Genomic DNA, 27,778 nt, shown 5'->3' on the forward strand with positions numbered 1-27,778 from the left:
TTATTTTGAGGCGCTCTCACGCTGGAATAAGTTGGACATCCCTTTATCCCTGCACGCGTGCATAGGAAAATCAACTTGTGCCCACCTCTGACGTGACCTTACAAAGCTCATCACGGTTTTGCTGCTAGAAGCTGTAATATCGGCTTTTCGATGTTTCTGAGATTGTAATTGGCGCAACACATCGTGATTACCTGCATTGGCAATAGAGAAAACTGCAGAACATTTTGTACATTTCACTGTACCGCTGTTAATTTCCTTTATGAAGGTGTATTCCTCTTGTAGTTGTTTATTAAAAACGCATTTTCAGCGGGAAGGAGGCATTTTGTAAAGCTAAAACAAAAGAATTCTTCCCAATTTAAGTTTTTAAAACTACTGGCAATAAAACTTACCTAGTTGTTTGTTAATAGAACATTACAGAAAGCAAAATAATTCAAACCCGCAATCAGCAGGGATGACAATTTAATATTGATAATACCTTAATCATTAAAGGGCTGTCCAGTAGTAGAAACTTTTTAAGCTGCTTGGTGCTAAATTTAAGAGCAAAAACCAGTACGTTCGGAAAAAACACAACATTTTTGCCATTTTCACAAAAAAAAAAACAACAACCGCAGAACAGGTGCTTCAAAATCAGTACAGTACTGCGTAGATCAGTACGGATGGTAACCGTACCCATCGTAGATGTTCGTTTTACGCTCTTCGCTTGTGCATGTTAGTGACTCGGTCATTGTTATGAGACTCTTAATTTCTTTGTCAGCAACTGGAGAAATGCGGACAACCAAGCCCTTTCACGGGCTGTCTCGCTTTGTTCTTTGTAATACTAACGCGGTGCCCCTCAATTGGAAAATTCAGTGTACTCTTCCACGCAGCATTTTTATTTATTTTTGTGAAAGATTCAACTTCACAATCCAAGTCAACATCTAAAAATCGATTTTATTTAGTAAATTCTTAAATTTTTAAGGAGTTATTATAGTCTGTTAGTCTAGTTAAGAATTGTCTAGCATAGACATCGGTAGCTTGGAACTGATTTGCAATCCGCCTCGTCAACGGGTCAACGGGTAATCACTTGAAACTGCAGCGCGGACCAGCTTGCAGGAGAGGGTACCCTAGCAACGTTGACGTCGGAATGGAAGCGGAGGATAGTCCGTGCTCTACTTCTGCTAAAGCGCTGGACAGAGTGACTTCGATTGAGCTCGCCAACCGCTAGACAACAACCAGCACCAGTGTAGTAGCGAGGTCTTTCTGGCCCGCGGTGGTCCTTCCAACTGCTGTCGCTAAGAAAGGCGCATCTCGCCGCAATCATTGGTATGTTTACTGGTCCCTGTCTCCAATAAGGACAAGTGCGGTGGGATTTGGGTTCAAACCAGATGCTAGTTGCCAAAACTAGTTGGAGGCATACTAGCATTCGCCAGACTCAGTTGTGCCAGGCTTTGATCCTTTTAAAACAAAAACATATGTATGTATGTAAGAATGACACTTGAATCAAATTGTTTTAAATGTTGGCAAATTTTTAAAATACTGTTACTGTTTTAACGTCGTTCTCCATTTTCGTTCGTGCAGCAAAATATATTTTATGTAGGTATATATATATACAGTCAAACCTGGATAAGTGAGAACTGGATTAGTGAGAAAACTCTATAAGTGGGAGTAATAGCTAGGACCCGTCATTTTAAGCTTCCAAAACCTCTATTAGTGAGAAACAAAAACCTCTGTAAGAGAGAGTCGTTTTTGCCTCATAGACCTCCGTAAGTGAGACTGCTACTTATCTGGTCTCTATAAGCGAGAGAGGAACTTTATTTACAAGTTTAACATCTGCAATTTTATTACTTATTCTTAGCTTTTGTGAAACTTCCGACCATTGTTTTGTATTTTTTTCGGTGAATTCTATTTCGTGGAACTAAAAATGCTGTTACTCTATGGCATTCTTTTCGAATGGGCACGTGTGCTTGTTTACCGTCCTGTTTGTCGGATTCACTCAGTTTATAGTTATCAATTGCGAAGGAAAGTTCTGTTCTGCATCATGTCAAAAAGAAAAATGAAAGTACTGTCATTAAGTGATAAGCTTAAAATAGTGAATGCGTTTGAATCCGGAAAATCGCGGAATGAAAGTTAGAGTGAGTTTACATATGTACATATTTACTACATTCGTACTTGCTGTGACTTGTTATTGCTGCGTACCTCTTAAGAGAGAAACACTACATATGTACGTGCATTAGCGAGAAACTCGGGTTAGTGAGAAACCTCTTTAAGCGATAATAAGATTGTCTCCCTTGAACTCTCGCTTATACAGGTTTGACTGTATATAGCCACAGGCTGTACAACTAACCTATTGTTAGTGTTTTAAACAGATGTGTCATTACACTTTTAAATGTCAACAGAACTTCGTTTACAAATTGATTGCTTTTCGTAAACATAATTTTTGGAAGGGGTATGTATTACTTTAGTTACATACTTTACATTCATATTTACATATATATCTTGAAAACGAGCAATTAAAAATTTATTTGGCATATAAAATATAATTATTACAAGGTAAGGGTACTAAAATTAATTACAATTCATATTAAAATTTTTTTTCAATCCTTTCCAGCATTCAAAATACTGCTTATCCAATTTTTGACACGTATTTTCAGCCCACTTTGTTATTTTTAAGTTAAGTGATGATTCGAACATGAAGGCCTATAAGACAGAGAAAAATAATCATATCATATAAAGTAAAGAAAAGTCAAACATTAAGAATATATAAATAATAATTTGATAAAATATCATATTATAACATAATCACACAGTTTATTGAAAAAACTTATTTTAAATAAAACAATGTGTTATTACCTGCGATTGCATTTTAAGTTACGTATACACGTAACAGCATCGCTTCTATTGGTACATACATACACATTTACATATATCACAAAACATTTTTAAGGTGTCAAACGTTGTTAAAGATCTTTCTTTTCTTCATACATGATATGAAATTATTGAACTGAAAAACGCTATGCTGTACCCAACAAGTCATGGGTACTGAAACTCCAACACATTCAAAGAAATTTTAATAATACCACTACATACATACATATTCAACAAAGGGCAAAATGTTGAATAGAATAGATAATATTGTCTTGCCTTAAATTGTAATTAATTTTCCATACAGATATTTATACCTCATACTGCGCGTTAAAGGAACACATCCTTATTGGTGTTACTTATCGTAGCTGCGTAGAACTCTCGAAAGGATGGGAGTTTGTGCTGCAAGCAAATCCAGAATTATGGACGCAAGCGCAGCTACATCGAAATCAAATACAAATCATTTACATGCCAGATATTAGGTTCAATGTCACATTTTTTACGTGCAATTAAACCATTTGGTCATCGATATATGACTTCCACAAAACGCGAGTGCAACAAGCTCGTGAAAAATTTTAGGTGATTTTGTAACCGTTTATTATCGCGACGTGTGTTAACTGGTTTTGTTTGTGACCATAAAAATTTAAAAACTTCTTGTATATTTAATTAGGAGGACGTTTTTGTTCATTTTCACCTTGAATTGAACAAACACAACGTTGTTGTATCGTTTTACAAAAACATGGGTTCACAGAAGTTCCTTCAATAGAAATAATACAGGCATGATGATATGACTAGAACATTGCTCGTGCTAGATTTAGGATTCCTGAAGCATAAGGTAAATATTATCAACATTTATGTTGTAAAAATCAAAATTTTACTTTATATTTTATAGAAACTCTCCTCACAGAAATTGGATGAATCTAGTACTAGTGAAATTAATGAAAAAACAGATCCTACAAAAACTCCTAAAGAAACCAAAAAAGTCCTCACATCATATGCGCCGTCTACACTTCCAGTTCACGTGGGGAATTTAATATTTGCCACTCTTCCTCCAGCGTTCGTACGATTGCAATAATTATTCAACTATTCAATACTATATACATACATATGTATATTGATGAATATTATTAATATACAGTGGTACCTCGACATACGAGTGCCCCAACATACGAGTCTTTCGAGATACGACCCGACGAGCAAGTGATTTTTTGCTTTTAGTTACGAGCGAAATTCGAGATACGAGTCCGGTTCGGTTCGGTAGTAACACGCAGTAGACATAAAGGAGATCTTAGGAATGTGGGAGAGAGTTACACTGTTCGTGGAAAAAAACACCCAGAAAAAGTTACAACGGGTCGTGCATCTGACCTTTTTAATGACACTTGCCTAACTCATTTCCGGAACATTCTGAGAGGGAGGAAGTAACAAACTCTTGGACATGTTTTTTTCTAAACGGCCTACAGGTGAAAAATTTAGCGAAAAAGTCAAAGACCAGTGAGGATTTCTGATTTATTTCTTTACATTCTCTTTTTTGTTTTTGTGTAATAAATATTTGATATTTATAAATACGTTTTTAGTATTCAAAACCACGTAACAAAAATAACTGGGGTGACATTTTGGAGGTTGGAACGGATTAATGGTGGTTCAATTGTTTTGAATGGGGAAATTTGCTTCGAGATACGAGTAATTCAAGATACGAGCAACGTTGCGAAGCGAATTAAACTCGTATGTCGAGGTACCACTGTATTATATATTATTAGATATTATTAAATTAGCATTAGGGATTTTGGTAGAACTATTCTAATATAGCGGTTATAGTTTCAGGGCTTTTGTGGGTCGAAGTACTGAAAGTGCACATGGAGTTCTGGTCCGCAGTTTTGGGTCTTTCATCAGTTATTGTACCAAGAACATATCTCAAGTTGTGCAAGAGGTATATACACAGTACATGCAGTAGAAAACCTTATTCGTTGGGAATTCTCGGTGGTAAGAGAGCCGCCATCTTGGAAAAACACAGTGCTGTATATATGGAGTACTTCATTTTAGTAAAACTTTAGTCATAAAATAGCAAATATTATATATATTGCTGTCTTATATAAAGCGAAATTATTCATTTATGCTATATTTCACTTATAGAAAATTTCATAAGTGGTGAGAATAAAATACAGCTCTCATACAAGTACTTCTCTGCGGTAAATTATTTTTGGCCACATTTATTTAAACTTTACTGGTACAAAATTAAAAAAAAAATTAATTTCTGCTAGTTTTTACTTAAATTATTTACAAATATTTATATTTAAAAAGCTTTATGTGCTTGAAACGATACATGATCGCCTCCTTATTAAACATTTTTAAAACAAAATATGTCATTATGCAATTGAATAGGTATTTCAAACCATCGGGTCCAAGGTAACAAGATTCAAAATCGTAATTTAATTCTAATTCAAGTTTTTTTATGATATTTATAAAAGGCTCAAGAGCTTTTACTAAGTTTGACGAATCCTATACTTTTTATTTTGTAAATGTATAGGCGTCTTCAAAGATTTACCCTTTCTCGAATAGTGTTAAAGACAGCAAACAATTGTGCATTTTAAAATATTCATTATATAAATAACCATAAAAATATGCAAATGAATTTCTCTGAAGGAAATCGTTTTCAATTATATCAATTTACATACAATGTACATTTAATACCACCATAATTAATTTAAAAATTTAAAATAATTCCTAAATTAATGAAAAAAAATTATTGAATTATATAATTATTTAAGTACTGACCATCGGACTTTAAAATTTTGTGAAGATTAAATGCTAGCACAACACCCTAATTAGCACAATTGTAGGAAAAAAACGTTGCACACAACCCAAGTACGCCTCGGTGGTGTGTAAAATGATGAAAAATAATGTAAACAACCAGAGGTTTTCTACTGTATATACTGAAGATATATATACATTGCTAAATGATGAAGGTAATGTGCAAGAAAGGCATGAACAATCACACGTACACAAGAGTTTCGGGTACTTTTGTCAATTCGCCCTTAAGAATCGCATAGAAACATTCATTGAAACTGCTAGTACCGCTCCCTGGCCTTTTGCCGAATAATTCGCCGGTACCTGAAAGGCAGGGGACTGAATGGTATTGAGAGTAGTTCAGCTTTAAATCACTTCGGTGAAGTGATAATGAAATGTCATTTTTGTATGGCGAAATCTTGTTAAATAAAACGGTTTAGTGAGTTAAACGTCTCAACAGCCCAAACCTCGGGGATTAGTGTCGGAACATAATATTAGATTTTATATTTAGTGAGATTTGTAAATGATTTCAAAATAAATTATCCTGGTCATAAGTAAAAAGTCGATGGTGGACAGCTCACGAGTTTACAGAAGAAAAGTAGCACACACATTAGCATAGCTTTCTATCACATTACCTGTGTATTGTCGGCGATCCATTCAGGTTTTAGCTCTGCTCGAGATCCATTTTCGAAGCATTGATAATCTGGACCATGTGGAGTCATAATCGAATGAAGAGTAGCACCTCCAGGGAAAAAACCGTTCTCCTTTGCTTCGTATTTACCAAGAATTAACCCCATAAATTCTGACATGCAATTTCCTAAAATTATAAATTAAATTGTGCATTAAAAAATATAATAACTCAATCCGAATTAACTTCAATTTGTACCAGGTAAGGAGTGCTAAATTCGGTGTAACCGAACATTTTCTACTTGGAATTTATTTATTTATTATAAGAAAAGCGAAAATATTAAATTAATTATGGTATATGGAAGCTGGGATAATTCCTGGAGCGATTTCAACTATTTTTGTCACTAAGCTACATTATATCAAAGATTTTAGGTCCCCTTAATTTTGCTAAGATATCACACATTAAACTGCTGCACAAGTGCAATTGAAATCACCAAAGCAATATGCGATCTATGGCATGTGATTTGTTTGATGATATTTGAAACAATAAAAGCAGTGAACTTAAATAGCAACGAACACCAAAAGACACTTGTTCGTATTCACGACAATGCAGTGCAATGCTTACTCGTTATTTAGACTTGAGAGGCAATGCAAATAAATCCTTGCCTTTCTTGTCTAGCGAAAAAGCAACGCGTGCAGCTTGCATTTGCTGTTAAATGCTCGTTCTCTATGTAGAGAAAACATGTGTATGCATGCAAAAAATGCATGTAAATTCATTAATAGTAAAAGAAATAGTATTTTTATGTGTAAAAATTTTCTTAAAATGAATGTTTTTGTAAAATAATTTATATTTTAGCATACAAATAACAACAATATGCGTTCACATGTATTGAGAAAATTGTTTATTGCATTCGTTGTCATAGCCTTTCGTGCCTACTCCAACAGTATTGTTTTGAAGCAACAATGCTTGGTGAGAAAAATGTCATGCAAGCATTTGCTTTTGTCGCTCTGAGTGTGTTGTTTAATTGAATTGTTTATTGAGAGCAAATCATTGCATTGTCATGTTAAATGAAGAAATGACTTGAAACATGGAGTAAGCCTGCTTGTGCATATATACGGTATCCACCGCAAGTTTGAAAATCCGAATATGAGTTATATGGAAGAGGAAATATTGGTCTGATTTTGCCCATTTTTGGCACAGACGCACATTGTTGGAAGAAATTCGCGAGGGAGCGCAGAGAATCGAAGAAAGGTGAATATAAAATGAAGAATAATATGTCGAACAGTGCTTATGGTGAGTACAAAAACACTAAACTAAGATGTGGGACAAATTGCCTTTAAATGGCATAATAGATTTGGACATATTTAAAAGGTATGGTGCATAATAAATCAGTAGTTGACTTATAGCTACATATGTATGTAATGTACCATTTGAAATAGTAAGCTTCAGAAATGCGTGCTAAACATATGTAGTACATATGTATGTATGTATGTTAGAAACTAAAGCTCTTCGTAGTCGACCAACCGAACTAACCGGGCATTATTCAAATAAAAATACAGTACTTTTCGTTTAATTGACTCTATGATTAATTGATTTCCCCGTTTAATTGAACGGCGTTATCGGGAAAAAAAATATAGCATATGAAAGCACATGTAAACTTTCTCGGATAATTGAACTCGGTTAATTGAATTTCCCGCTTAGTTGCTTCAAAATATATGTCATCAAAAATAATTATCCTATTAAATTTCCCCGGTTAATTCCACCAAATAATATCGTTGAAAAAAACAAACTTGTACAATTTTTTAATAATAAATTTTAATAACAAATATAAATTCATAACTATGTAAGTATATAAAATAGTTATTGCATTTTTTACCATAATGGTAAAAAATATTCAAATATTTGAAAAACTTTAAGTGCACATATGTATTTATGCAGTTTCCTTTAAGGGGTTAGGGGCCATCCACAAATTACGTCACACCTTGAAGGGGGGGTGGGTATCATTCAGAAATGACATTGTGTGACAAGGGGCAGAGGGGGTCAAAAGATTTGTGACATCACATTTCAAAATTTAGGGCAATATCGTTTCCCGCTCTGCTGCGCTCCTGCTAGACGACTGGCTGCTCTGTACCAAGCCGATCATTCGCGGCTACTTCTGCCGGCGGTGGCGTGGGTTTACCGCTGCGTATGCATGCATGTTGTTGTTTCGTCTGCTTGTCTGATTTCTCCGTATCCGTGGTTATCCCATTGTATTGTTTGTGTAGCGTGGTTTTATCGCTGCGTATGCATGCTTGTTGTTGTTTGCAAGAATGACTGTCGCACATGCTTCGCGCCGGCGCAGTGACTTCTATTCGTTTCCATTGTTTACTTGACAATTGTCTTCTGCCGTGTAACAGTCATAAATTTCTAAGTCGTAGTATTCTGAAGTATTTTTAATTAGCATAATGAAGTATCTATTATTTCTTGACTATTCATTCGTTGTCTCTGTACTTTAATATTTAACTAAATATTGATTTTACTAAAGATTATTCAATAAATATAAGAATAAATAGAATAACCTGTTTTTTTATTTTATGATAAATCCATAAAATTGGAAAATGGGTGACGTCACGTCAGGGGGGGTGAGTTCAGAATGTGACAACTTGTGACAAGCAGGGGGGAGGGGTTAAAAAGTCCTTAAATTCATGTGGTGTAATTTATGGATGGCCCCTTAGGTGGGTTTAAGAGGTTAAAAAACGTGAGTATATTTACATTCTTTTTAATGTATACAATCACATAATTCATTCAGCATATTAAAGATACATATTTAAACAGTATTTTGTGAAATTTATATTTACAAATTCCGAAAGCTTAGCAGTTGGTACCTCATCTTCCATGAAGTGTCCAAAAAAAGGTTCTTGCAGTGGACATCAAAACTCATTATTGGTTCATCCAAATCAAGAAACCAGAAATATTTGTTGAACTGAATTGAAAAAACTAAAAATTTGACCACAAAAATTTTCGCCTTATACTGACTCGAAAAATAGTGTGGAAATTTTTCAACAGAGTCGCTTCATAACTTTTCAAGAAATCGTGTCCACTGACTTCCATATTCGAGTTTTTAGATAAATCCGTTTAAAGTTTATGCCACACAAAATCATTGCGCAAAACGAAACTTGTGCAAGTCAATATTGTGCGAATTACAGTATACTCTCGAAAAGTAAATCGATTGGTATTTTGGGTAATTTACTTTTTCGAATAATTTACTTTTCCAAATATATACATAAATTATCTGTTTTTATAATATTAAAAGCATTTTTAAACTTAAAACATTCATTCATTTATTTGCTTCAATAAAACATATGGATTTACATGAAAAACATATTAACATTTACATAATACATATGTATTTACTATGAAGAGAAAAAATCTTGAATAGTCTTTTGTTTTTTTTCTTTTGCAATATGTTTTCTGACCATTTTTGTACGACAATTCAAAAAGTCTGACACCTGATTTGCATCGTTTTCATTTTTAAACCAGTGGATCAAGTAGGAGAGTTTATTTACTAAAAAAGACGCGATAAACAAGAGAGTAAGTGTTTTTGAAACATCGTAAAAAACGCTGCTTGCTTCGTTTCGAATTTTTTATCACACTCTCTGAAAAGTTAATTAAAAAATTTAGTTTTTCGAGCTGCATGTGTAATCTTAAAGGTGATTAACTTTTCCGATATTCTTTACTTTCTGAGAATTTACTTTTCGAGCGTATACTGTACTACACAACAAAATTGCGCAATAATCATTTTGAATTAGGCTTTCCTAGCGTTAATATGTGCTCGGATTGCGATTGCGCTTTGTATATTTTGATTGCTAATTTTAAAACCAAATTTTTTATTTGATTTGAGATTTTGTACTTTCTTGAACCTTTTTAACTCCTACCTATAGTTAGTAGTTAGAAAAGTTTTATTCTCGTAATAAACTAAAGACTCCGTCCACAATGTTTTATTCTTTTCTGTGGTATTTTTCATTATTCGCGGTACGATGTGCAAACACAGTGCCAAAACTAAACTGAAAATTGCGCAGTTGTCGCCATTATTCGCGGTACGATGTGCAAACACAGTGCCAAAACTAAACTGAAAATTGCGCAGTTGTCGCCATACATCGCAAAAATTCATTGTGCAACAATTCAAACTTGAGTAAAATATCAAACTGATTTTGATTTTAGCACAACAACAGCGCAATTTTGCACAAACACCCCCATAAACCACACAAACGACCGACACAAGTCTGTTATTATTTTTAAAATATGTATCAACACATAATATGATGTCAGATATTCTTAACACAACCTTTTAATAGCATAGATGTAGGAGGAACAACGTCAGAAGCGTCAACTTTGACAAAAACAATGGCGTAATCCCATAACTCAGAAACTACTTGATAGATTTCAAATAAATTTATTCTATGATATTAAATTGACATTTTTTAGATACTGGCCCAATATACAGGATTGAGCATCTGAGGCTCTTTTACTTTTAAATTCATAAAATAAATCATAATTAGGGAGTTAACAAGTCGTGCTATTTGTCATATTTGTGTTATTATCTATTCAGTTACAACAGTTAATAATCCAATACAACTTTGAGAGTTTTGAATGTTTACTCTGCTATTTCTCGCTCAAATAGAATCTTCTCCTATTTTATCCATTTCTTTTTGTTCACATACTGTATGCATGGATATGGTAGTTTCATTTGCCTTTGGTAGTTTGGTTGGTAGGTTAAAGGTTTCGGTAGGAAACATTTTTTATCAGATGTATATCTACAATGAATGTCAATCTTAAAATTTGTTAGCTTAATATTGCATACTTTCTTGCTTTAGGAGAATTTTTGGAACACTGTTCAATAAAACATAAGAATGATAGAATACAAGATTGACATGACGTCATAAAGACCCAATTGCACGGTAGTACAAATCAATAAAACAAAGCCAAACCGGTCCACTGCCACGCCCACAGAACGGCGAAAATCGAAAACAAATAAAGTGTCATAACTAAGCCGTAAATAAAGTTATAAAAAACAAGTAAGGAAGGGTTAAGTTACGATGTAACCGAACATTTTATACTCTCGCAATTTATTGAAGAAATTTTATTTACATAACACACAAATTTCGGCATAAAGTTGAATAGAATAACGAAAATCGTCAAATATGGTATAGTAGGGCTGAGGTAATTCCTGAACCGATTTCATTCATTTTCACCAGCAAGGTGCACTATATTCAAGACTATAGGCTCACTAAATTTTGTGTATATGGGAGCTAGGAGATGTTTGATGAATTACCCTTAGGCGCTGATTTTAACATGTTCGATATCTTGGGCCTTGAAAAGTTATAGTCCGTTTTCGAAAATTTTTCACAAATGAAACCAGTGGTGATATTCATTATTTGTGTAAAGTTTTATTCCGCTATCTTCATTGGTTCCTTAGGTATATATTATAAAGTTAAGGAATAAGATGGAATTCAAAATTGAGTTATAAGGAAAGTAGTCGTGGTTGTGAACTGAATTCGCCCATTTTTTGTCCGTGTTATCAGGGTGTCAAGAAAATATTATATACCGAATTTCATTGAAATCTGTCGAATAGTTCCTGAGATATGGTTTTTGACCCATAAGTGGGCGATGCTACGCCCATTTTCCATTTTGTTAAAAAGTCTGAGTGCAGCTTCCTTCTGCTATTTCTTCTGTAAAATTTAGTGTTTCTGACGTTTTTCGTTAGTGAGTTAACTCACTTTTAGTAATTTTCAACATAACCTTTGTATGGGAGGTGGGCGTTGTTATGACACTTTATGTGTTTTTGGTTTTCGCCATTTTGTGGGCGTGGCAATGGTCCGATTTTGACCATTCCCTCACGGTCCCAAGGAACATGTGTTTCAAGTTTCATTAAGATATCTCAATTTTTACTCAAGTTATCGCTTGCACGACAGACGGACGGACAGAAATCCGTATTTCAACTCCACTCGTTATCCTGATCATTTATATATATATATAACCCCATATCCAACTCTTTTATTTCTTGGTGACACAAACAACCGTTATGTGAAGAAAACTATAATACTCTTTTAGCAACTTTTGTTGCGAGAGTATAAAAATTTGGTACAAAGGATAGCATTAGGAAGGGGCATATTTGGATGTAATTTTTTGGGGAAGTGGGCATGGCATAACCACCAAATAGGGTTTTTGTATATATGTAAACCAATAAAGCTATATAAACCAAACTTTCTGCAGTCGGTTCTCCACACTCCCTTGAAATAGTTGAAGTCGGATAATAACCACGCCCATCTCCCATACAAAGATTATTTTGATAATTACTAAAAGTGCGGAATAAAACTTTACGCAAATACTGTATATGATCTGTGGCACCTCTTGTGAAACAATTTTTTGTCGGAATCGGACTATAACTTTTCAATGCCCCGTATATCGAATATGTAGAACTCAGTGCCTTAGAGTAATTTTTCACCGAAAATATCGGTAAATCTCTCAGATATCTTAATTTAATTCAGAGGGACTATTTTTCTTCTAATAGTGTGTCTCTGAACAAAAAATGGTTAAAACCATAACTTCACCTAGCTCCCATATGCCTTCTATACGGTTTTTTAAAAATACGATTGGCTTAATATGTTATAAATCAGTTAATATTAGGTTGGAAATATCGCCTTTTTGTCTTTTGAATTTCGCGGCTATATATAAAGCGCTACAGAGCTCGTATCTGGAAATACTATACATCTTTGAAAGGTCTTGACATAACCTATAAAATGACGCTATGCATGATTAATTTTTATATTGCGTTCAACAGTTATAGACGTGTAAACATGGAGTGCACTAACACCGAAATTCGCGCTATTTTAAAGTTTTCCTTCGGTAAAGGCAAATCCGCTAGAGAAACGTTCCGTGAGATTAATGGTGTTTTGGGGAATGATACTCTATCACTTCGAACTGCGAAGGAATGTTTTCGACGATTCAGATAAGCCTGCCGGCGGAAGACCTGTGACGACGAATACCGATCAAATCATGGAAAACATCGAGTTTGACCAGCATGTGGAATCTCTCGACATCGCCCAGGGGATGGAGCTAGTCTACAAACTATTTTAAACCATCTGCAGAAGGCTGGATACACAAAAAAGCTTGATATATGGGTGCCGCATGATTTGACGCAAAAAAACCTTCTAAACCGAATTAAAGCCTGCGATATGCTGCTGAAACGGAAAGAACTCGACCCATTTTTAAAGCGGATGGTGACTGGCAACAAAAAATGGATCACATACGACAATATCAAGCGAAAACGGTCGTGTCCGGGATTGACGGCCAGGAAGGTTTTGCTGTGTGTTTGGTAGGATTGGAAGGGAATCATACACTATTAGCTGCTCCCATATGGCCAGACGCTTAATTCTATCATCTACTGCGAACAACTGGACCGCTTGAAGCAGGCTATCGACCAGAAGCGTCCAGAATTGGCCAACAGGAAGGGTGTAGTGTTCCACCAGGACAACGCCAGACCACACACTTTGTTGATGACTCGTCAGAAGCTACTGGAGCCCGGATGGGAGGTTTTATCGCTTCCACCATATAGCCTTGACATAGTGGCAATAGATTACCACCGGTTCCTGTCCATGGCGAACGCCCTTGGTGGTGTTAAGTTGAACACAAATGACGCTTGTGAAAAGTGGCTGTCCGAGATCTACGTAAATAAGGAGGGGGGCTTCTACGAGGGGGTAGTATGATTTTGCCGTCTAGATGGAAACAGATTATCAAACGAAACGCATATTTGAACTAAATCCGATCACTGTAATACATTTTATAAAGCATTGAATAAAGAGCAAAAAAGCGGAATGGAGATATTAGCCAACCTATTGTGTGAAATATCTTAGCCAAATTAAGTGAGCATATAATCTTGGATATAATGTATGTTGGTGTTGAAATGAGTAAAATCGGTTCAGGAATTACATCAATCCTCATATACTATATATTATGATTGTCGTTATTCTATTGGCTTTTATACCGAATATATGGGTCAATTTGTGTGTTATCTTAATAAAACTATATCAATGAATTGCGAGAGCATAAAATGTTCAGTTGCACCCGAACTTAGCCTTTCCTTACTAGTTTTAAGTAATATCATCGACAACAAAATTTTCAACAATATATTTATTAAATACAAGATACCAAAAATAATGTTAATGCTTCAAAAGTATTTGTTAGAACAAATTGTGAAGTATATATTAAAAGTAAATTAAGCGATAAGGAAATAAGGGAGATTAAAACAAACGTTCTTGAATTTTATATTGAGCTTTTAGGCCAAATCAAATCGAGATTTGACTTTTACCAGAAAGATGTGCAGCTTTTAAATATTATAATGCCAAGTAATGTTCTTTTGGAAAAAAATATAGAAATTCAACCATTAATTAATTAATAATAACTCAATGGATAGGTTTACATATCAAATATAAGTACTATAAATAGTATTCTGTATTGTAAAGAACTAGTACACAAGGGTGAAGTACGTTATGTATAGTCAGCAAAAAAAAGGATATCTTTGATATGTATTATCTTCTATATTATGTAATATGTTTAAACTTTATTTAAACACATGAAATATGTACCTGTATATGTTTAACTTAACTTTTTAATAGCGGTACTCATTTAATGTCGCAAACTTATGGCAACATTGCAAAACAACTGTTAATTGTTATTTGCATTGCATTGTAACAATACGACCGTTGATACGTATTAATTCACTTTATTTACCACCGAAAGTTCGAAAACCGGTTGTTTTAATATATGTACCATAATATCGCTAACTGACATTTAAATAGTTAATATTTGTATTAATCGTTAAGTATATAATAATGGAGGATGGGATCATGTGTAGAAGTTCACGTAAGTCATTCACTTGGCCAGAAACGATTCTTCTCCACATGATTCAAGCAGCTCACGACTTCCGGTTTTAGACTAAGTATCCCCTGGGTAGCTAACAAACATCCGTTTGAAGGCGAGCTAAAGTGAGAAGGCGAACCCGCTTCTGCGGTTGTGCGTAGGGTTTGGGACCCACCACATAAAAAACGAAGTGGCAATGAAAAATCGAAGAAAGCCTCGGATGGGACACCCCCTTTCGATGACGACCTCTGTAAACGTTTTAAGGATAATGATTTAAGGGCATGCACCTGAAATGTCCGGACCCTTAATTGGGAAGGTGCCTCTGCCCAGCTGGTTGATGTCCTAATACGACTAAAGGCTGATATGACCCCCATCCAAGAAGTGCGATGGACGGGACAAGGACGGAAGAAAGTGGGTCTTTGTGACATCTACTACAGCATCCATATAAAGGAGCGCAAATTTGGTGTTGGATATGTGGTGGGAGAGAGAATCCGTCGCCGAGTCCTGGCATTCACACCGGTGGATGAACGTCTAGCCACAATCCGCATAAAAGCGAGGTTCTTCAACATATCGCTTATTTGCTCCCACGCCCCAACGGAAGAGACGGACGATGTGACCAAAGATACTTTCTATGAGCGCCTAGAACACACCTATGAGCGCCACGATGTCAAAATCGTGCTTGGCGATTTTAACGCCAGGGTGGGTAAAGAAGGTGTCTTTGGCAAAACAGTCGGAAAATTCAGCCTCCATGACGAAACATCGCCAAACGGCCTGATATCACCAAATCGATCACGTTGTGATAGACGGAAGACATGTCTCCAGTGTTTTAGACGTGCGTACGCTCCGAGGTCAAAATATAGACTCGGACCATTATCCGGTTGCAGCGAAGATACGCACCCGCCTCTGTGCAGCAAAGAACGCCCGTCAACAAACACAAGGAAGGTTCGACGCCGAAAAGCTGCAAACGCAACAGACAGCCACGAAATACTCTACTCGACTTGCACTCCTGCCCTGTGAGAGCACTCATCAGCATCTCGGTATAAGGGAACTGTGGGACGGCATCTCAAACTCACTGCGTACCGCTGCTTTCGGAAAAGTCAAAAAAACAGCTGGTACGAGGAGGAATGTCATCTCGCAGCGGAGAGAAAACAGACTGCCTATCTCGCAACGTTGCAAACGACCACAACACGTGCGGGATGGGATATATACTGAGAGCTGAAGAGGGAAGCGAGACGCATCTGCAGACAAAAAAAGAAAGAGGCCGAAATGCGTGAGTACGAAGAGCTTGAAAAGCTGGCAGACAGAGGGGATGATCGAAAATTTTATGAAAAAATGAAGCGACTTAACAAAGGTTTCAAGACCGGAGCATCCTCATGTAGAGACCAAGGTGGTAATCTGGTAACCGATGTCCAGGGCATACTGGGATTATGGAGGGAACACTTCTCCGACCTGCTGAATGGCATTGAAAGTACAACACCAGGAGTTGGCGAACCCGATTCCAGAATCGATGACGATGGAATAGATGTTCCATTACCCGACCATGAAGAAATTCGAATAGCAATTACCCGCCTGAAGAACAACAAAGCAGCAGGGGCCGATAGATTACCGGCTGAGCTATTCAAATACGGCGGCGAAGAACTGATAAGGTGCATGCATCAGCTTCTTTCCAAAATATGGTTGGAAGAAAGCATGCCTGACGATTGGAATCTCAGTGTGCTCTGCCTAATCTATAAAAAGGGTGATCCCACAAACTGTGCCAATTACCGTGGGATAAGCCTCCTAAATATCGCCTATAAGGTTCTATCGAGCGTACTGTGTGAAGACTTAAGCCCACCGTGAACAAACTGATTGGCCCCTATCAGTGTGTATGGGAGGTGGGCGTGGTTATAACCCGATTTCCTTCATTTTTGGACGGTATAAGGTAGTACCTAAAAGAAACGACTCTAGAAAGATTCCTTTATATAGCTTAATTAGTTTGCGAGATATGTACAAAAAACTTACTAGTGGGCGGGGTCACGCCCAATTCCCCAAAAAAATTACATCCAAATTAGCCCCTTCCTAGAACAATCCTTTGTACCAAATTTTCGGTTATCGCCATTTTGTGGGCGTGGCAGTGGTCCGATTACGCACATTTTCGAACTTAACCTTCTTATGGTGCCAAGAAATACGTCTTCCAAGTTTCATCAAGATATCTCAATTTTTACTCAAGTTACAGCTTGCACGGACGGACGGACGTCCGGATTTGAACTTTTTTCGTCACCCTGATCATTTTGATATATATAACCCTATATCTAACTCGTTTAGTTTTGGACTTGCAACCAACCGTTATGTGAACAAAACTATAATACTCTCGTAGCAACTTTGTTGCGAGAGTATAAAAATAACCTGGGTGTAAATCATCGTCTATAGAGGCTGTGCGTCAGTGTCCTTTGCTTTACAAAAATAATGCGTCCTTATCGGATCGTAGATGTGGTTGGCAGCAAATCGCTCAACAAATGAAAATGCAAGGTACGTCCATATTGCTCCAGATTCGGTTAAACACAATTATTCGATAACTGAACTTTTATAGATGCCATTTTTTTCAAAGAACAATTCCTCCATGCTCGTTATAGCACGCAAATATTTACACATTTCTTTACAAATATTGCTAAAAACCAAAACAAACACAAATATTTTTGTATTGTGATGGCATCTTTCACACGTCGCAGATATTTGGGAAATTTGTGAGCATTTGAGCTTTTGAATTTTCTCCAGCATACGGTAATCATCACAAAATCCAAAAACCTCACAATAGTGAGTGTGGTGATTTTTGTGAGGGCATGAGAATAGGGCTGTTACATAGCCGTATTAGTTATGCGGGGATACCCAATTCAGACATCGCGGCGTAAAGGCAGCTCCTTTTCGTGCTGTCGAAAGCAGCATTAAAATCGACAAAAAGATGGTGTGTGTCGATCCTATTTTCGCTGGTCTTCTCCAAGGTTTGGCGCATGGTGAATATCTGGTCAGTTGTCGATTTTCCAGGTCTAAAGCCACACTGATAAGGTCCAATCAGTTTGTTGACGGTGGGCTTTAGTCTTTCACACAGTACGCTCGATAGAACCTTGTATGCGATATTTAGAAGGCTTATCCCGCGGTAGTTGGCGCAGATTATGGGATTTCCCTTTTTATAGATTGGGCAGAGCACACTGAGATTCCAATCGTCAGGCATGCTTTCTTCCGACTATATTCTACAAAGAAGCTGATGCATGCACCTTATCAGTTCTTCGCCACCGTATTTGAATAGCTCTGCCGGTAATCTATCGGCCCCGCTGCTTTGTTGTTCTTCAAGCGGGTAGTTGCTATTCGAATTTCTTCATGGTCGGGTAATGGAGCATCTGTTCCATCGTCATCGATTGGGGGATCGGGTTTGCCATCTCCTGGTGTTGTACTTTCACTGACGTTCAGCAGGTCGGAGAAGTGTTCCCTCCATAATCCCAGTATGCCCTGGACATCGGTTACCAGATTACCACCTTGGTCTCTACTTGAGGATGCTGCGGTCTTGAAACCTTCGTTAAGTCGCTTTTAATTTAAAGGCACAAAAATTAATATCACGTCTGATCTGGTAACAATGCAAAATATTATAAAAAACGCTAATTTTGAAGCACTCTCACAGTGGACATCCCTTTGTCTCTGCTATAAACCTTAAATCGGCATATTCGACCATGGCTGCGTATAAAAAATTATCGAACCCTTCTTGGTATGAAGGGGACGTCCAACTTTTTAAAACTTAACTCGATTCAATCCAAGGAAAACATAACTCCTTTACACGAGGTAATACGAAATGCCGATATATCTAAAATGATAGAAGACAAGATTACGGCATTAGTGGCGTAATCAGGACTCCTAACGAAGAATAATTGTTTAATCGGAAACGAAACTGTAAAACATAGTGAACCAAATTAAACAATGTGCAGATAAAAAATCACAATGATCAAAATTTTAAATTCGTTATCTATAAAATGATCCAATATAATAATGCATATTTATAATTAAAATTGTTTGTTTTGTTACGAAAAGTTCGGCATTTTCGTCAACTTTTTTGTTAGTTGGAAAAGTGAAAAAAAAAATATTTTTAATACGATTTTTTGTACTGTTGTTATTAAATTCCGTCATTGGGCACTTCCTTTTCAAGTTAATGTATTTTTCATTTAGAATTTTAAATAATAATAAAGCGTTATCACTCACTTCCAGCGATTGGCTTTGTTTTATTGATTTGTACTACCGTGCAATGGAGTCTTTATTACGTAACGTCACAGGAAATTAAAACCCAAAAAAGCTAACTTTAAACGAATGTCGTAATCTTGTATTCTATTATTCTATAACTATAAATAACACTTATGTATATGTATATTCAAATAAAAATATTTTAATAATATATTAATATTATTTTATTACATTTGCTATAATACTTTTGAATTTATTAAAATTTTGAGCTAACTTACTGTGATAATATGGCGGCCGGAAGGTATGTTTTTGTACCGACCATCTTGGTGGAAATATTACAAAGTCCGCAATAGCAGTACCTGGGCGAAAGCTTGGGCAAGTGAGAACGGTAAATATGCTGGGATCGCAATGATCGAAGCTGACAGAGTTAATAACCATAAATTTTGACAAATCATATTTGAAAGGGACATAATTTCCATGCCAAGCTACAACATCAAATGGCGAATGAGATTGTTTAGCAGTAAAAAGTTTTCCTTGGTACTTGCAAATAATCTGGAAATCTAAAGAAAAATTATATTTTAATATACAAGTTAAAAAATATTTTCATACATGCTTTTAATATTGGGATTTATTAATATATTAGTATCCTGTAAATAGTGTGTCCAATGTGTCCGAACAAATGAAATTTACCATTATTAAAAATATCAGTATACTTATGTTGAATATTTTCAACAATAGCGTTATAGCTTTTAATTTATTTAGAAATTTTATAAAAATGTAAGTATTTTTGTACAAACCTTCATCGATATCCTCAAACAAGGCAACAGGAGTTTGAAAATCGCGAGGATTAGCTAACCCATTTGCTCCTATGGGTCCTAGCTCCGGAAGTTGGAAGTGATTGTTATAAACCTCAAGAATGTATCCTCTTAAAACAATGGTATGTAAAAATATAAATTAGTGGTTCTAATAATATCATTTTTATAATAATTCACATTTTGTCATATGAACATTTACTAATTAATATAAGGTTACGCAAATTAGACTATTCAGATCTTACACGATCTCATATTAAATACCCATAATTTCACAACAACAATTCATGTATACCTTTTGCTATTTGATATAAACTTGCCGCTTTTATTCAGGGATGGCGCATCGAGGTTAACGCTGAGCGATAAAAAACGTGCCAACGCTTTTATGTAGGGAACGCAGTAAGTTGCTCCCATGAGTTGTTCTGCACAAGAACGAAGTATTTGGCATTTTATTTAATTAAATTTATTTTTATTATTTTATTTTATTTTTATTTTTATTTATTTAAAAAATATTGTTTTTCATTTGAATCTTAAAATTTGAATTTTTGGGTAAGTGTAAGGGTTAAATCAATGGCAAAATACATGTCAAATAAGGGTAAAAAAATCACATGTCAATTTCCGTTATTTCGGAAAACTACTGTACTTAGTTCACTTTGTTGAATATAAAGGGTGATTTTTTAAGAGCTTGATAACTTTTTAAAAAAAAAAAACGCATAAAATTTGCAAAATCTCATCGGTTCTTTATTTGAAACGTTAGATTGGTTCATGACATTTACTTTTTGAAGATAATTTCATTTAAATGTTGACCGCGGCTGCGTCTTAGGTGGTCCATTCGGAAAGTCCAATTTTGGGCAACTTTTTCGAGCATTTCGGCCGGAATAGCCCGAATTTCTTCGGAAATGTTGTCTTCCAAAGCTGGAATAGTTGCTGGCTTATTTCTGTAGACTTTAGACTTGACGTAGCCCCACAAAAAATAGTCTAAAGGCGTTAAATCGCATGATCTTGGTGGCCAACTTACGGGTCCATTTCTTGAGATGAATTGTTCTCCGAAGTTTTCCCTCAAAATGGCCATAGAATCGCGAGCTGTGTGGCATGTAGCGCCATCTTGTTGAAACCACATGTCAACCAAGTTCAGTTCTTCCATTTTTGGCAACAAAAAGTTTGTTAGCATCGAACGATAGCGATCGCCATTCACCGTAACGTTGCGTCCAACAGCATCTTTGAAAAAATACGGTCCAATGATTCCACCAGCGTACAAACCACACCAAACAGTGCATTTTTCGGGATGCATGGGCAGTTCTTGAACGGCTTCTGGTTGCTCTTCACCCCAAATGCGGCAATTTTGCTTATTTACGTAGCCATTCAACCAGAAATGAGCCTCATCGCTGAACAAAATTTGTCGATAAAAAAGCGGATTTCACATTTCGAACCGAACACTGATTTTGGTAATAAAATTCAATGATTTGCAAGCGTTGCTCGTTAGTAAGTCTATTCATGATGAAATGTCAAAGCATACTGAGCATCTTTCTCTTTGACACCATGTCTGAAATCCCACGTGATCTGTCAAATACTAATGCATGAAAATCCTAACCTCAAAAAAATCACCCGTTACTTTTGTTTAAACTTCAAAGCACATAACAAATGAGAGACTGATACTTATTCGGGATGAGACAAACTCGCTAGAATACCAAAAAGTCGCTAAAGAGATTACACCACAGATTAGTTTCTACTAGAGACTTGAGACTGCTCGTAGAATACCGGCATTAGTTTCATTAATATTTGCTGTAATCGATTGGCCACTTCTCTGCTCGATTTAAAAAAATTTTACATGTGAAAGCAACAACAAAGTTATCCAGTTGAATTCGTGCAAGAGAGTATGCGGGGTTGCACTCCGGGAGTGCAGGCAGAAATGAAAACTTGAACTTATGGCGTGTTGGGCACTTTTTTGGGTGAGCATTTTTAGGTGCGCTCGCGACATGAGAAATTGTACATCAAAATCAAGTTTATCAAAGCAATGTGGGCACTTTTTGAATGGACATGAAGTATAATATTATAGAAACTATATTCTAAGGAAGTGGTTTTATTTAAATGAGTAAATATTAGTAAATAGTAAATACAAAATTTATCAATTCTCATCCATAATTTCAACAACTCTTACATCATCATTATCAGCATTTTCATCATTATTATCAGGATTTTCATCAAATTCTAAAACTGAAACAATAGGTCTATGGTAACTATAGTATGAAATGAACAATTTTGATTTAAATCTATTTATATATCTTGTGAATACTGCATCAATAGTAGTTTTGTATTTTGTTGTGCTAAGATTGCGATCATTGGACCACGTTAAATCAAATTCTTCATATAAAAATTCAATTAATGATTGATTTTTGACATCTGCAAAGTTTATGTTGAAATCTCCATTCAAAATCATAGGATAATGATCAAATCTTCTATTAATTTTCATCATAAATAGTGCGGAAGCAGATTTAGAATAAATGAATAAATTGAATAGAGTTAATTTTCCTAATTTCCCAAAATTTCGCGATTCTCTGTAATTTTTAAAAATTTATCAATTTCAAACTTTAAATGCAGCGCCTTTTTAAACGCTAGCGCCAAACTTGTATTCTTGTAATGTAACTGTTGGTAAAACAGGAAGTTGTCTCCCTATCCGAAGAAAGAGACAGCTGATATATACCTATGCGTATACTAATAGTATTGTACACTATTGTAGACATATATGTACCCCACGTGTTTCTCATTTTTTAGATCATTTTATTAATAACGTGTTGCATTTGTTTATGTACGTATCATGTACGTAACAAAATTTACCAAATAAAATAATAATTTACTTACATACGTGATAACGAACAGCAGTTATAATAATGTATACAAAATATAGTAACACTATAGTATTCAAAAACACTACAACAATGTTTTTATTAATTCTATTAACACTTTAGATTTGTTTTTTCTTTTCAACACAATACCTTACGTCAGCAGCAACACAAGTCAAATGAAATATTTAAATAAATAAATTTTCCGTTTAATATTCATTTATAACTAAAATAAATATAAAAAACTCTCAATCTCGTCTGTCGCGAGGGCACGAACGAATGCCCATGCAAAGAGTGCGTATAGTATACATATACATATTATAAGAATATACGCGGAGTATATCTGTGTAAAATCTCATCTGTCGCGAGAACGACTGAAAATGCTCACCCACAAAAGTGCCCACCGCGCCATAAGAAGTTTTCACTTCAAAAAAATATTTTTGTGCAGATTTAAGTATTTATCCACCAAAGAAAATGGTGCTATTGCGCATGATTAAGAAGACATTTTAGCTCAGGCTTGCACCATAAGTGCTGCCTGTTTGTTTGAATTACAGGATTTTATAAGAGCTATCACAAATATGTTACGACGTGCCGTTGATTAAATAAATGCGTTGATTAAATAAGTACATATGTATATATATTCCGATTCAACTAAATTTGCTACAGTGATCGAATTAGAATTACTGAACTCCTATAAGTACTGTGATCGAACAAAAGCAATGAACTTCTATATAGATACTGTAATAGAACTTAAATTATTGAACTGTCATTGTGATTGTAATTCTGCTATTTACAAAAATGTATCGCAGTTGCTATATGCTATATTGAAATATCACTCATCACTAGATTACATACCTTGATGGTTCCGTTACTCTAACTGAATATCGAATCCCCTGTGGTATGATGCATATTTCATTTGGCCTTACTACCAATTTACCAAATTCAGTAGTTATTTCCAAACTACCCTTTTGAGGCACTGAAACATAAGAAAATATATTTGAAAAATCTGAAGCGTTTTTAATATGCAAAAAAAAAATATAAGAACCGAACTACCTTCACTTCTCCGGTTGAAATAAAATATTTCTAAATTTATAATGTACACTGTAAATACAGTGATATTTTATATGTGTATAACTGTGTATTCACTAAAGAGGTAAATATATAAAACTAGCAGACCACACGTTTTTGTGGCTAATTAAATAAAAATAAACAAGTAAGGAAGGGCTAAGTTCGGGTGTAACCGAACATTTTATACTCTCGCAATTTATTTATTTAACTTTATTTATATTAATAATACACAAATACCCACATATTCGTCATATATAGTGCATAAAGTCCATTGAAAGTTGGAAACCATAATATTAGGTTAAGAAGCACCGAGGCCCTTGTGTTCGATATATTGGGCCTTAAAAACCCATGGTCCGATTTCGGCAATTTTTAGAATGGGACTGCCACACTATAAACATAGTATTTGTGCAAAGTTCTGCACCGATATCTTCACTAGTGCTTACTTTATATATTGTAAAGTAAATGATTCAGATCGTCTTCTAAGTTCTGGTATATAGGAAGTAGGCGTGGTTGTGAAGCGATTTGGCCTATTTTCATACAACATATCATTGTGATGTAAGGAAACTATTACAAATGAAGTTTCATTGAAATTGGTCGAGTAGTTCCTGAGGTATGGTTTTTGACCCATAAGTGGGCGACACCACGCCCATTTTCCATTTTCTGCCATTTCCTATAAGGGGCTAAAAAAAACGACTGCAGAAGTTTTGGTTTATATAGCTCTATTGATTTGCGAGATATATACAAAAAACCTATTTGGGGGCGGGGCCACGCCCACTTCCCCAAAAAAATTACATCCTAATATGCCCCTTCATAGTGCGATCCTTCATACCAAATTTTATTTCCATCGCTTCATTTATGGCTTAGTTATGGCACTTTATGTGGTTTTCGCCATTTTGTGGGCGTGGCAGTGGTCCGATTTTGCTCATTTTCGAAAGCAACCTTCCTATGGTGCCAAGAAATAAGTGTGCCAAGTTTCATCAAGATATCTTAATTTTTACTCATGTTACAGCTTGCATCGATAGACGGACGGACGGACGGACAGACAGACATTCCGATTTGAACTCCACTTTTCACACTGATCACTTTGGTATATATAACCCTATATCTAACTCATTTAAACTAAACTATAATACTCTCTTTAGCAACATTTGTTGCGAGAGTATAAAAATTCTTACACATAAAGACGAAAACGTTATAGCCGACAATTTTCAAAGCGTAAATCATCATAATTTGTAAAACTTTGATTTTTTTAATCGTATATTGAAGAAAGTAACAAATGATCAAATTTCATTGTTGGCTTTATCTTGGCTTTCGTGACGATATTGATTACCTTCTTCACAGCCAGTCTTGTTCTATTGAAAAGTCGAGGTTGATTTATGTTACTCAGCATGATGACAACCCACACTACTTTTAATTGCAAGTGAGTGGGGATAGTCCAGCAATTTTAAATAGTCTATGGGATAATTGAATACGTCATCCTGGTATGTAGCTGTGTCAACTCTCCTTGAACGAAATTCTAAATTGTCGCATTAAGATCAGAGAGATCCTTTTTTTACCACCAATATAGGTCATTCAAGCAGTCATTTATGGTTAACATATTGTGGTTCCATGTCAGGAAAAACACTATGAATAAGCTTCTCCTTCCAGTCAATGAAGTGACAGAAATATGTTGGAAATGTTATTAATTTATTGAGGTGTCAACAGGGACCCTATCATTTCCAACTGATTCTACCATCGCAATTTGATATTGTTGCAAAATCAGTGGTATGTTAGTTGTTTATTGGCGATTCTTTATGTGTCGCCACAAATTAGATGATTTTAGGCATACGATTATTCAGGAATAATTGGAATAGTCTGGCGTAAATCACCTGCCAACAGAATCATGGCTCCACCAAAAAAGTTTTGGTTGTCGCGTAAATCTTTTGAAGTCTTGCGCAGTGCCTCCTGCGACTTCTTGAATATCTGGAAAATCTTCGCTATAGCGTTACTTTTGGCGATTTTGCAGACTGGTGTTTCGTCGATTTGCAATTTAGGAGTAATTTCAAGGCCGGATGTGCCATTGGTTTGCCTACTAACAGTTGCCGCTATTTCCGATAACCGTAGTGGTGAAAATGAGTGAAATTGGTTCTGGAATTACATCAGCCCTCATATACTATATATGATGATTTTATATTGGACTTTATGCCGAATATATAGGTCAAATTGTGTGTTTTCTTAAAAAAATTAATGTTCGGTTGCACCCGAACTTAGACTTTTCTTATTTGTTACAAATTGTTTAGGACTATCGACACAACTGTCTTTTTATAGATTACAAATTGTTTGTATGAGACATTAGAAAAGTGTGGATTTTAGACTTTTTCAGGACATTATTTAATTTTTCTCTCCGTAAGAACCATCCTTATACTTCAAGGAATTATTAACCCAAACGATTACCCTCCTCCCGCCCAACCGACGCGTGGGGCGCAGTCCGCATACGAGCGGAATTTGCCGAGTCTAGAAAGGCAAGAGATTTTTAAGCGTCCGGTTCTCAAACTGCTCAGCTACAGAAACAAACATTTCAACAGCTGAGAATTAAAAATTTATAAAAACAAAAAGTTAAAAATTTCTGAATATTACTTATTAAGAGAAGACAAAAAAGTTTTTTTGATGCTAAATATTGAGTCAGATGGATCAAATGTGCTGGAATGCGAATTAAAATCATGACATATTCGGCAGAATGGTTCATTTAACTCAAAATTTGTTCTAGAAGATTTTAGAAATAATGGTCTAAACTGCCTGGATGAACGCAATGGGACATTAAACTTAATATCAGACAAAAGGAATGAACTACAAACTAAACCATTCAAAAGTTTTACTAGGAAAATTATACTTAGCATTTCTCTGCGACTAGTGAGTGTGGGAAGATTTATAAGTTTTAAACGACTAGTATACGGGGGAAGATTCAATCTTGAATCCCAATGTAAGTGGCCTAAAGCAAAAAGTAAAAATTGTTTTTGAACGGACTCAAGCTTATCAGAATGGGATTGATAGCTAGGATTCCATACCACAGAACCATACTCCAATATAGGCCTTACCAATGTTGTAAAAAGAATTTTAGTAATATACGGATCACTAAATTCTTTAGACCAGCGTTTAACAAAGCTAAGAGCACCTTTAGCTTTTAAGACAATTGAATTTACATGAGAATTAAAATCTATTTTAGGGTCCATATTAACTCCTAAATCAACAAAGCTAAAAACTTGCTCTAAACTGAAGTTATTTATTACATAGGGGGAAAGATCAACAGTTCTACGGGAAAAGCACATCGTTTTACATTTTTTAAGATTCAGTGGCATATCATTTTTGTGACACCAAGTAACTAAATTATTTAAATCCGATTGCAACTCAGTCCTTTCGTTATGAGAAGTATATGATTTAAAAAGTTTTACATCATCCGCATATAATAAAATTTCTGAAAACTTAATTACTGAAGGTATATCATTGATGAACAACAAGAACAGAATCGGGCCGAGATGACTACCCTGTGGAACCCCTGAAGTGACACTAATTGAATCGGATAATGTATTATTAAATAAAACTTGTTATTTTCTGTTAGTAAGATATGAGGATACCCATTCAAGAAGTCTTGGTTGAAAACCAAGAAGATTCAGTTTTTGCAAAAGAATTGAGTGGTTTACTCTATCGAATGCTTAAAGTCTGTATAT

At 35.4% G+C, this 27,778-nt stretch overlaps 1 protein-coding gene across 1 annotated transcript in view; it reads right to left on the reverse strand.

The window, feature by feature from the left end:
* Window positions 1-2,471: 2,471 nt before the first annotated feature.
* LOC105219453 (homogentisate 1,2-dioxygenase) overlaps window positions 2,472-27,778 on the reverse strand; it is a 64,233-nt gene continuing 38,926 nt past the window's right edge. The window contains exons 4-8 of the mRNA XM_054227946.1: window positions 23,862-23,982; window positions 20,152-20,279; window positions 19,633-19,914; window positions 6,261-6,442; window positions 2,472-2,676 (exon numbers count right to left, since the gene is read on the reverse strand). Coding sequence (XP_054083921.1) covers window positions 2,545-2,676; window positions 6,261-6,442; window positions 19,633-19,914; window positions 20,152-20,279; window positions 23,862-23,982 — 845 coding nt within the window. The 3' untranslated portion in view covers window positions 2,472-2,544. The remainder of the gene's footprint in view (window positions 2,677-6,260; window positions 6,443-19,632; window positions 19,915-20,151; window positions 20,280-23,861; window positions 23,983-27,778) is intronic.

Source organism: Zeugodacus cucurbitae, chromosome 3, assembly GCF_028554725.1.
Source record: "Zeugodacus cucurbitae isolate PBARC_wt_2022May chromosome 3, idZeuCucr1.2, whole genome shotgun sequence".
Lineage (NCBI taxonomy): Eukaryota > Metazoa > Arthropoda > Insecta > Diptera > Tephritidae > Zeugodacus > Zeugodacus cucurbitae.